The 11,957-nt window shown below is 40.6% G+C and overlaps 1 protein-coding gene across 2 annotated transcripts in view; it reads right to left on the reverse strand.

The window, feature by feature from the left end:
- Positions 1 to 2,903: 2,903 nt before the first annotated feature.
- arhgap40 (Rho GTPase activating protein 40) overlaps positions 2,904 to 11,957 on the reverse strand; it is a 22,830-nt gene continuing 13,776 nt past the window's right edge. For both annotated transcript variants that reach the window (XM_072452617.1, XM_072452616.1), the window contains exons 4-15: positions 10,814 to 10,877; positions 10,278 to 10,423; positions 9,634 to 9,799; positions 9,395 to 9,486; positions 8,742 to 8,819; positions 8,015 to 8,174; positions 6,224 to 6,306; positions 5,574 to 5,780; positions 4,700 to 4,843; positions 4,463 to 4,614; positions 4,294 to 4,349; positions 2,904 to 3,503 (exon numbers count right to left, since the gene is read on the reverse strand). In XM_072452617.1, the coding sequence (XP_072308718.1) occupies positions 3,400 to 3,503; positions 4,294 to 4,349; positions 4,463 to 4,614; positions 4,700 to 4,843; positions 5,574 to 5,780; positions 6,224 to 6,306; positions 8,015 to 8,174; positions 8,742 to 8,819; positions 9,395 to 9,486; positions 9,634 to 9,799; positions 10,278 to 10,423; positions 10,814 to 10,877 (1,452 nt within the window). In that variant the 3' untranslated portion in view covers positions 2,904 to 3,399. The remainder of the gene's footprint in view (positions 3,504 to 4,293; positions 4,350 to 4,462; positions 4,615 to 4,699; positions 4,844 to 5,573; positions 5,781 to 6,223; positions 6,307 to 8,014; positions 8,175 to 8,741; positions 8,820 to 9,394; positions 9,487 to 9,633; positions 9,800 to 10,277; positions 10,424 to 10,813; positions 10,878 to 11,957) is intronic.

Consider the following 11,957-nt stretch of genomic DNA (forward strand, 5'->3'; position numbering starts at 1 on the left):
GTTGTTATTCCACTGTAGTGTTCATACTCGAGTTGTAAAAACATGTAAAGGGCTTAAATATTTTGTACATTCAATTGTAACAGGCAGGTAACAGCATTTGAGTTGTAAATATTACAATTGCAGGACAAGGAAGGCTTTTGGGTACATAATATCAATACATAGCCTGGCCAGCCGTCCCAATTCATGGATGAAACAGGAAGGCATATTAGAGATCTTTAAAAGGCAACAGAGAGACATACAAAAAGTAGCATAGAAGGTCTACTCCATATCAAAAGTGTGGAAAAAGCTGTGTCTTAAAGTTAAAATGACTTGAATGGAGATATCTTAGCAAGTCTGACTAATATTGCCAATCAAGTTGAAGAATTGCGCTTAAAATTTGCCAAAAAAACTCCACCAAAGAGTAATTTTGTGATGAAAACAAAACAAATATATTCATGCAAAGGCAAATGATTCCTTCTTGATCGGACGGATTTTGTGAGGACTTTTACCCATCAAAATATATACTTTGACTTAAAAGGTGCGGCGAAAACATGAACGTGCGTGGAAAGCCAGGCTACAGCGCTGCATTCCCAGTCGACAGACAGGAGCACGACTACACTCCAGATCTGGCGGTATTGCCGTGGGTTTTTTTTTGGGGTGAAAGCGCTTGTGCCCATGTGTCCGGACTCCCAGGGTGCTCGGGGCTGGACCGTACCCTCTGGGATGTGCCTTCAGAGGTGACCTACTTCCCCTGATTGTCGGCAGCAGACGGCCGTTTCATCAGCACTGCTTTGTGTGGAGGCACTGAACTGTGGCTGGGACCCCGGGAACAGGCCAATTGGACCTTATTGTGTAATGAAGCTCATCTCACACATGCACGAACACACACACATGCACACACACATGCACACACGCAGCCAGGAGTATAGGCCAGGAGAATTTATAACAGCTATTTATTAACCTCCAAGAAATGCGATTCCTCAGTTTGGAGATGCACGGCTGCAGTGCCATTATGATCCATTATGGGGAGGTGACAGGGGCGGCTGATAGATGGGGCTGTCATTACTTTAGTCCGTGGAGGAGAGTGGAGGGATGCTATACCTCCACAAAATGGCCGCGTCGCACCAACATGGCTACGATCTCAGACTGAGAGAGTAAACGTTCATGTTTAACAAATTGAAACACATTCGCAGGCGCCGGATGTGACAATGTGTTGTGAATGATGAAGACCTCTGCATCGACAAGTGTGCGCGGTGTTTAAATGTGGCCGGTGTAAAGGAAACACGGTTTACAAGTTCGGAGCTAAAATAATGGATTTTCTTCCAGATGTGATTTGCTTTGCTCAGAAAATGTGTTATTTCGATGGATGGTTTCTGCTTACAAGGTGACACAAAGGATGTTTAAATGTTGTTAAATGTTATAATTCATTCTCTGAAAACATGCATGACAGTGTGTACACTCAAATGTCATAGTCTAGTAGTAGTCATAGTATAGTAAACTGTACTGTTACGTCCCTGTCAGACACCGGAGTTCTCTCCATGTCTCAAAAAAGAGCTATGCAACGAAATATGTACATTTATGTTACAGCAAAATGGTAAAAAAGAAAAAAAAGATATATACATGAACACTGCAAACTCCTACACAGAGTATGGGCAACACAACCGTCCAAATACTCAAGACAAAACATTTAACATTGATATAAATAACCCCAAATGTTCCCTCACAGTCTCGAACTGAAGACCAGCTTCACGACTCCATGAAGAGCTACAGCAGCCAATATAATACAGTGTCTTTGTGCACGCTCGTTACAAGGTCCTGAGGTTCTCCATAAGGCCCAGGGGAGAGCAGGGCTTCACAGATAACAGCTTATCAGTTCATCAGTGCAGAGTGAAGCCAATTTGAGGATCTCCTTTATTGTTTACTGACCAACCAGGCAGTCAGTCAAATCCATGGATCGATTCACCGATCAATTTATCCATCAGTCAGTCAAGCTGTGTTACCATAGAGGAGAGAATACTGTTTTACTTAAGTTAATGTATCAACTTGAAACTATATTACTATATTGGCAATGGCGGTAACTGTATGTACAAGTGAGCAGGGCGGGGCCGTGTTTTAAGGCCAAATGCAGCGTTATTGTGTTGGGCGAGCACACGTATTGTTTGGAGTGGAAGATGCAATTGATTTTTACTGGAACAAGTAATCAAGTATAGCTTCTACTAGATTAATGTTCTTTTAAAGCTCTGTGCCTGTTTTTTATGAGACTATTTTATCATATAATAGATCCTTCAAAACATTCTAAATTCTGGAATAGAGCAAAAGTGAATACTTTATATTTACTATATTTGATCTAGCTATAATATACTGTACCACAAATTATTCCTTTTGTGAAGCTCAAACATTTTTTTGTCAAAGAAAACCAAACTAACTGATATTTATACCTTGAAAATGTTAAATTGTTGCTTGATTTGTATTATAAAGATTTTAGTGTTATAAAAAATGCTTCATTTTGCCTCATTTTGAAGAATTTTGAACGCTCTAATGATATAGTATTGGGTATAGTATAGTATAGTATAGTATAGGGTCTATATTTATTAAGAAATGCTAGTTGCTATGCTGCCCGGTGGTAGAGTGGTTAAGGTGCAGCACACATGCCAGGCTCCATGTGCAGCCGGCCGCAGGGTCGTGAGTTTGATTCCTGACTTTGACCCTTTGCTGCATGTCCTTCCTTCTCTCATCCCCCTTTCACGCTCACCTGTTCTGTCCAATAAAGCCTAAGAGCCAAAAATCCTTTAAAAAAGAAAAAAAAATGAATTGCTAGTTGCTATGGTAACAGTCCTCATTTTGTATCATTCAAAACGTGAGATTGGAGCAATTACAGCCATTGTTTGCCCTGGCCGCTCCTACAGTTGATATGCAAAAGTGCAGTTCTCTCATTTTGACTTTCCCCGCTGCAACACTCGTACATACAATAACGTTAGAGACTAGTTTATAAAAGCGAGGAGCGTAGGAGGAACGAACACATGGCGCCGTGTGTGATTTGTGGAGCGGAGCGAGGCCTGGTGGGGGTGGAACTTTGCGCCGCCTCTCGTTTTCGCCCAGAGGTGCTCCACTCGGCTCCATCTGCTCCATAATGGCTGCCACGATTGCTTTTCTCTGCAGCAGGTTCAATGTTGGAAGTAATGATTCGCGTCAGCAGCACTCACGCTCCCGGCCTCTCAGTAAGACAAGAGGCAAAAATATGCAGATGAGCTAAAAACAGTCAAAATGCAGTGGGAGCCGTGGGTCTTCAGGCTCAGCTCCGGGCCTGTCCCTGTCTGTCCTCCATCTGTTAGTGTTATGTTCTGTCCCCTGTTGCTCTAAGGGTTTCCAAAGGTCCATAAGGAGGGATGGCTGCGTGTCACAGCGGAGAATGTCCACGCTTCACACGAGTTTGCTGTTGGGCTTCAGCCGGATGACCCACTCCCCTCCTGGGTTACTGTTGTACAGGTCCTGGAGGTGTGTGTCCGGATCCAGGCAGTGCTCGCCTAAACAGACCACACAAAACTTACTTTGATGAATCACAATGACAGTAACTATTACAAATTGTGTTTTAAATGTGAAAGCCACATTGTGCTTTTACACCGTTCTAGTGAAGTGTCAAGTTGTCACTTAACACTTCACTAGCTCTTGTTCCTCATTTTTCTATACATTTTAATAGGGATGCAATTTTATGCAAAAATATTCACCTCACATATTGCGATATTGTGAAGAGGCTAACAGATTTGTAGAAATTTACGACACTCGGTGTGACTCATTTCTGTCATATTCCAAAAAAGTGCAAAATAACCTGTATTACTTTATAGTCTGCACTGTAATAAAGCAAAGGATCGTGGTCTATATTGTTCCCTCTGCTTTTTCTTTTGCTGTTGCTGCAACAAAACAATCTGTTTTTGTAAAGGAGCTTCAAATTTGATTCTATTGTGAGACTTTTTGTGAGAGTTATTTCATGTATTACTTATTATATATCTCAAAACTCTTTCTGCCTTGTGAGTCCCTACAATTGTTTTTACATAAGCTTGGACAGAACTCCAGAGTAGTTTTAGATGGCGTTGGTAGTTTGTCTTCTCTGTGGCGGTCGTCCTGTGAGAATCAGAGACGTGTGTAATGAGCATTTGTGTGCTCTGATAACTGCAGATGCACAGCCCACGTCTCTTTGGCAGCAACATAGTTCATTACATAAGACTGTGCTCCTTTCATCAACTCAATGAGCAGAAAGACGTACAAATGTCAGCTCTTTGGCCACTGAAGATAAAAAGTGCAACGACTTTTACTCACCGATGTTACCTCCCACTTCGTAAAGGGCGCAGTCAGGAGAGGCCAGTGAACCGTTTCTGTTTGAAGCAAGTAAACAATAATTGGTATTAAGATTGTATAATGAAATTAAACCTACTATACAAGCTCCAATTTCCTGGTTGTATCTTAAGTATGGTAAATGACGTCATACCTTCGCATTTTGCCCTTTCCGTTTTCAGGGCTGCGGAGAAACTGGCGCTGAAATTGAGCCAAGATGTCACAGGTCCGTGAGTTAATATTAAGATGAATCTCCATAGTGCTGGTCTGTGTGTCTCCAACTTGGATCTTCACTGTGCGGCACATCTAGAGCAGAACCACGTGTTGCATTAATCCTCATAACGTCATGAGTATCACTTCTATAAGACAAGAGAGTGTACGAGAAGCTCACCTCAGGGACATTTTTCTCCGGCTTTTCACGGCTGTCGGTGTGAATCTTCCTCAGCAGGTTCTTGAAGCGCCGATCGTAAAACTGATATCGACGGCTGGTGTTCTCGTTCAGCCGTCGCACCTGGCTCATGAGGAAGTTCGGCACCTGTTGACAGAGACAGACATTCGGCGTGATGGCAACTCTTTCATCGCCTTTCAGACTCTCCTCAGAATGTCATGAAACCACCATAATATGCTCCGTTGTCCTTTTCATGTCAAATTATTTAGATTTTTTCCTCTCAAATTAAAGCGTGTTGAAGGGGCGGTTTGTAGCCTGCACTCTTTCTGTTTAAAAAAGGTACACAAGCCAGTTTTCCTCATTCTCAGGGCATAAACAGGCCGTGCCTCATGTCCAGCTCGGAAAAGAACGTCCAGACTTTAGGTAGCGAGTGGTCAGATGCAGAGATAAACACACTGCATTTAGTCGTAGGAACTGGCAACACAAATGAGAGACTCGTGTGGCTCATTCTGCTTTCTGATTGGGTAATGACGTTTTGAGAACCAATACCCCAAATTACAATCGACAACTTGACCGTCATGTCCAGTGTTTTTGTAATTAAGAATCAGGCAGCATTACGATTGTTACATTTGGCATTTGATTTGAACATGTTTAGGACATTTGACTAAAAAATCTTACATAATCTACCTTTAAGGGAAATAGAATAGTGTATTTTCTGTATAATGTTTTCATGTTAATTAAAACAATATATATTTTTCTTCCGAAGGCATTATTGGACTGTACAGCGACGAGGTGGCAACAACCACACATGTGCAAAACCTCGAACCACTGCACCACCGGCCAGGACTTTCATGATAACTGTTTTTAGTTCACGCACCGTCCAGAGTAGGTCCTGGTATCGTATCAGGAGCCTCATCACATCCGCTGCCTTCTCTGCGTGTCCCTTCTCCGACCCCTCGGTCAGTTTACTGGGCACAGCTTTATGGAGGAAGAGGTTTGGCGCCATGATGGTGGCTACAGCCCAGAGGTTCATTCTGTTCTTCTTCTCCCTCAACACCACTTTACACAGGAACTCCAGCAGAGCCTAAATGACAATTGTAATTAAGAGAAATAAATGTACAAGTGGAAAATGGGGTGGATTATTGCAGTGGAAATGCAGCCGTGTTAATGCACAGAGACAGCTCCTGCTCAGTCGGAGTCAGAATAATTAGTTCAGGTGGGCTTTAAAGCTTGCGCCTTTAGAATGATTCATGGTGGTTTACTAGTAAGATCTAATAAAAGCTAACAATGTACGCCGGAGAAATTAAGCGTATGTGGACAGCCTTTCTGAGGAGTTTTGAACAGATGTTGCAGACTTAAAAGACATTTAGCCCCACAACTGCAACCCTCGACTGTCAACACAAACAGCTTTTATTTTTTTCATTAGAATATGGGTTATTTTTTGCAATAAATACCAATAAACTATGCGTGAAAACTGGGCTCAATTGAATTCTACGACAGTGAACGTAATGAAAGACAGCGTCCCACCTTCAGCGTGTTCCTGTTTGGCTCGGGCAGCAGTAGTACGAGTAAGTTCAGCATGTGCAGCTTCTGTTTCAAATCTGTAATGTCTGAAAAAGAGAGACGAATACAATTAAAAATAAATAAAACGTATATATCTTTGATCGCACGTCTTCATTTCCTGATATTGCGTGGTCTAATGGCACGTCTGACAGGTGGCTATTAGCTTTGTTAGCTTATGACTCTGTGGTCGTGGGCCATCCATCACGTACATACCATTCATAAGTGAGTCATCAATCAGATCCCATTAATAAAACTGTACTTGTACCTCACAGTTTCTGCCATTGGGGGTAGACACCGTGCTCTAGTCTAGTATTTATGACTATGTAGGGCAAAGATGCTTATAAAAAGACTATCAACTTGTTCATCTTGATGGCTGATTGCTGGAGCTGAGGCGGCAAAGATAAGGATCCCACTGAGCTCTCATCAAGGTAAAGACATTTAGGTAATTATAAGTTGCTCCTGCTGAGCTAGAAGAGGGGAAAAGGGCGGTCCACCTTGTGTCATATGAGGACGAGGAAAAATTGTATATAGAATCTGTCCTAAAGTGAGAGTACACAATACTAATGTAATAGTAACGAAAATGCGAGGCAATTAAGTCGTGCGAATGATGCACTACATTTGACATTATATTTAGTCTTTAAAGTGCAATCCAATCAAAGATATCAACAAAAACATGTCTGAATATCACAATTTGCAACAATAGGATTCTGTCCAGAAAGAGTTCCATGCATTTTTGTGAGGTCTAAACTATACGCTTGTTAGATTTTGTAATAATTTGCACCCGAAATGATGTAGTGTTGACTGCAGTGTTAGCGATTTGCTAATTACAAGCATCCAAACTGGGATTCCAACTTGATTGTGATTATTCTTGCAGCCTAAACTTGTCAGAAATGACCTTATTCTGACTGACTTCACCTTCCTTTGTTACTATATTACAAAACTTGTTAATATGTACGGTTTCCCTCCAAAATATAAAACTGTACAAACTTAATTCAAAAATATATGCTACTTCTCAGTTCTGATTGACTGCATATTCTACTAAGACCTTTTAATAACAGGTCTTATAACATAATAAATCCTCACTGCCTGATGTCAACAAGTACATTCTAAAGAACAGTGTGACTTAAACAAATGTTACTCTATGTTTATTATTAGTAACACATTGCTGACTTCGGAAAATGCCGCACCCTCAACCAAATAATGAAGGGCTGTGTCAGAGTACTACAATGGGAGCTTGCGTAATAGAAATCTAGTGTGTCTCAATCTGGAAGGAGATCAAACTAATTCCACTGTGAAAAAAGGACTTAATAAATAGTGATACTAATATTTTCAGTGCTACAATGCTAATATGGGAATTAGTGATGGATCAGAGGCTTTATAACCTTTTGCAGTTGACCTGTAGAAGTCCAAAGCTTTAAAGTCCCTCATTGATTTGATTAAAAAAACGTTAAAAAGACATAAACATATCCCAAAGACATAACAATTTGCAGTAGAGATCGTTAGTGCAATATTTTAATTAGTTTTCAGATGAGGCATAACCTGAGGACATTTAAAGGAAGAGTTGTGGGTCAAGACTATGTCCAAGTGTTTCTACTGCAACTATAAATGGAAGTAAACTCAAATTGCCCAAAGGGAACAGATGAGGGAACGCATCATGCTTGTCTGGTCTTTGAGTTTTCCATTAGGGTAATTTAGCATAGTACATAGCATTCTGTGTACAATTACTTCGACACAAGCTTGGCTACAGGGACTTACCTCTGACAGCGCTGAACGTGTTAAGGTATTCTGGTGTGAGCAGAGGCGCAGGCAGCTCGCGGATGAACTTCTTTAAGAGGGCGGCGGCGTCATTTGGGCTCACTTCATCCCAACTGAACTGTCCTGAGTAGAAAGTGTTCTCTAAACTCTGCTGCAGGCTCTGAAGATGAGACACACACATGGAGTTAACACTACACTGTCATTCTTTGATTGTTAGTTGTAAAACTTGTTTAGTCTCATATTGGGCCTTTGAATTATTAATTTAATTATATTTTAATGGTGTCTGCACACAATAATTCAATTCAATGATTATCTACCCAATATAATATCAAAAGATCTCATATTAATCCCATTTTTTCTATTCATCTGCAGCGCAAACAACAGTGTTGCACCTTTATCCCACAGAGATGAAGGGTGCCCTCTCCTGGTGACTTTGTGTAACTGTCTATACCTTTCAGACAGGAATTAAATACAGTGTGATAAGGTTTTGGTGGGAGTTACACAATAAGACAATATTGATCTTTTCGTATGAGACCATTCTTTCTAAATGTCAACAGTAGTTAAACTGCAGAAACATGGTCACATTGTGACATTTCACCAAGTCAATATTGGATAGACGCCAACATTTTTCATGTTGTGAAACACCAGACAGCAGGACCAAAGAAGAGGTATTCTTAGTAACACCTGATTGTTTTGGACTGTAAAAATATATATCCAGACGTTGTACCTTTATTCTGGATTGCGAGCCAGGAACTCGCAGAATCCCCTCTGAATCTAAACCTTTCTTCTCCAGAAATGACAGCAGCTGCAGAGATGAGAGAGAGAGGTAAAGGGCCATTATCAGACAGTGTGGTGAAGATAACAATCTCATGATCACCTCTACTGGTAACTCAATGTAACTGCTGCTACAGCAGGGTGTGGCCCACCATGGCACAAACAGAAGACTGCAATACAGGTCTGTGTCCAGCCAAAGTGCTTCACATGAACTAAACCAGACTAAATACGTTTGCATTGTAAGTGTGAGTAAAGTATTGATTTTTGAACATAGACCACAAAGTCTTTAGAAACTGAAATAATAATAGTAACACTGTGTGTAATAAGTGCCATTTTGTGAAGGGTTTTCATCTATAATAAAATTGCAACTTGATGTGGTAATGTATTTGACAGAAACACACTAAATTACAGATAAATGCACACACAAAAAGTCATAATTGCCCAGAGTGTAGCATAAAATGATGACCCTCTGAAAGTAAATGAATGAGTAAACTACACCAATGTACTTAACTTAACTCAAACTCAATTTTAAAACAAAATAAAAAGCCCTTTGGACAGAATTCAAAATGCGTACATAATTTCATTGGAAGTGTCTGTGTGACTTACTGCCAGCATAAAAAGAGGAATGGAGGTGTGTGGCTTCACTTTCTGGTCATTCTCGAGCAGCGTCGCCAAGGGAACTCCAAAAAGAATGCTTTCTGTAAAATAACTCAGTTGTCAGGTGATATATCTGTGGAAGTGGATGTATTCTAGTGAAGTTGCATAACTCTAGCATTTTCGCACTGTGTAACACTGTTTTACAGTTACCTTTACAGTCAATTAACCTGTAGCCTGCAAAAACGTACCTGGATTTTTTCTCTTTCCACTTTTGTTCCTCTTGACCTCCAGCTCTAGGAGATCGCTAAGTGCTGTCATGTCGATGAGCGCTAACTGTCTCACTTTCTTCATGTCAGCCTGGGACAAGTCGTGGATCCGGGTCACTCCCAAACGGCACTTGGGGCAGACCACTCTCTAAAAATGAGAGAGAACACATATCACAATAATGCCTAAGCAGAGATGAATATAAGCGCAGACGCATAAACAATGTGCTTAGTGTCCATTCATTTTCCGGTTTGGCTAAATCACTTATCCAACCTCGATTAGGGAAATAATCTCACAAAACTATCCCTTTGTTTGGAGCTTATTCATTCATCCCACGTTAATACTGTTATCTAACAAGCAGCCGAGAAGTAATTTCATATAGAATTCCACTCCTGATTGACCCAATTTGCAAACTAAAATTGTGTCTCAAGAAAATAGTAAGAAAAACGAAACTTTTTGAAACACACACTTACAATGAGTACAATGAAGTGCTTTTTAATGTCATAATGATGCAAATGGATTAACATTCATTTCTGTATTTTCTACATGCAACTTTATCTATCGTTTTCTATTACAAAGTACTTTGAAATCCTTTAAAAGTACAGTATAGTTGATGGTTGGTGCTTACTGGCAGTGTGCCGTCCTCTTTGCGGCGCTGGTAGGTGGTCTGGGGGAGCTTGGCCTGTTTGATGAGGATGACCGCTTGCTCACAGTAAGCCACATCGGTGATAAAAATCTCATCTTTTGGGCCGCCACGCTGATCTAAAGATACAGCTGCAAAGAAAACAATAAGGAACTTAAAATTCTCTGCAATGGGGAAACACTCAAAACCAAAACCAACAACAATGAAAAAGAACGAGGAAATGAATTGCGTTTTTTTGCTTTCTTAATCGAACAAGGAAAACGCCACAGGGCAACTTCTAAATATATCTTTCCATGCGTACTGATCTTTTAGTTGGAAACAAATTGTGCAATACGACAACTATGAGTGCTTAGTTTTCGTACATTGGATGCAATCAGAGCAAATGAATACACTTAACGCTGGTAAACGTAGTGCGAGGATCTACCCTGGATTAACCAATCACGCTACAGAAAGCAAGCTGTGGACTGATCTGCTTGCTTTGACGTCAAACATATGGCAGGGGAGAGCGGGCAGACTTTTACCTGCCAGAGGGGATTTGTTGACCGATGCCATGTCGTCAGAGCGTTTGGACTCAGGGCGAAGAGTCTGGGGAAAAACAATATACCTGCTTATTACATACAGATCATTCCACAATGTTGTATAGGGAAACTTTTAAGTAGAGCTCAAAAACTTCCTTTAGAGACACAAGTACATTTTTGTGTAAATATCTGTGTAAATACTGAGACCAAGTTCATTTTGCACCTTATTTTATTAGTGAATTCTTAAATTATGCAAGCCACATTTGACCCTATAGACGTTGCTATTATTATTATTTTATTCATTGCTCCTATGTTTTCGGACTGTGGCAATAAAGCTTTTTCTGATTCTGATTCTGATCTGAAGTATGGATGATGACAATGATAAAATATGCTTGTTACCCTTGCCCAGTGGAATTGAGGCAATCACTTCTGTTGTAATTAGGTAATTTTCCATATTAGCAATATATTTCTGTTTCATTTGACTAGGTTGTTCCATGTCAAAACCCTTTATCCGGGCCTAGGATCGGCACCGACAGGAACCTTCCAAATTTAGACAAACCACATTACAATTGGGTTTAGACTAGGACTCAACCAGGACTAGAATAGGACCAAACCGACTCTACATCAGGACTCAACTTGGATCAAACCAGGATAAGTGTGATCGATTTTCTTTTATAATCATACCGTCCAGGCCCGTTTGAGCCCTAAAACTCTGAGTTATACAGGTACTAGCAGCACCGTGCAGCCTTTTGTTCCCGCTGCAGGTGGATGCAAGTGTTTACACAGAAACAAAAAGTCCCAGATAAGCATCAGACATGGAGAAATAGAAGAGAATAACAGCCTGGCCTTTACATGTGATTTGCTTTGATTGTGACAGCGGCCCTTTGTGAAAGAGCAGGACATTCACTGCGGCCTGACACACACCGGGGATGGGCCATTTGAATAACACTTTAAATACAGACATGGAAGAGGAGGATAAATAAAGTCTAAATGTTAAATGAAAGACTATATACTATTGTTCTATGGAGAGTCAAGATATAACATGTCTAAGTCATTCTCTTGATATTGGCGTATGACAACTGATGAAAGCCTATTAACAGCCATCTTGAGTGCTACATATTTGGTACATATTTGGTAAGAAGTAGTA

This window comes from Eucyclogobius newberryi, unplaced genomic scaffold (genome assembly GCF_026437365.1).
Source record: "Eucyclogobius newberryi isolate DKJ021-1_F unplaced genomic scaffold, fEucNew1.0.hap1 SCAF_19, whole genome shotgun sequence".
In the NCBI taxonomy this organism is placed as follows: Eukaryota; Metazoa; Chordata; class Actinopteri; order Gobiiformes; family Gobiidae; genus Eucyclogobius; species Eucyclogobius newberryi.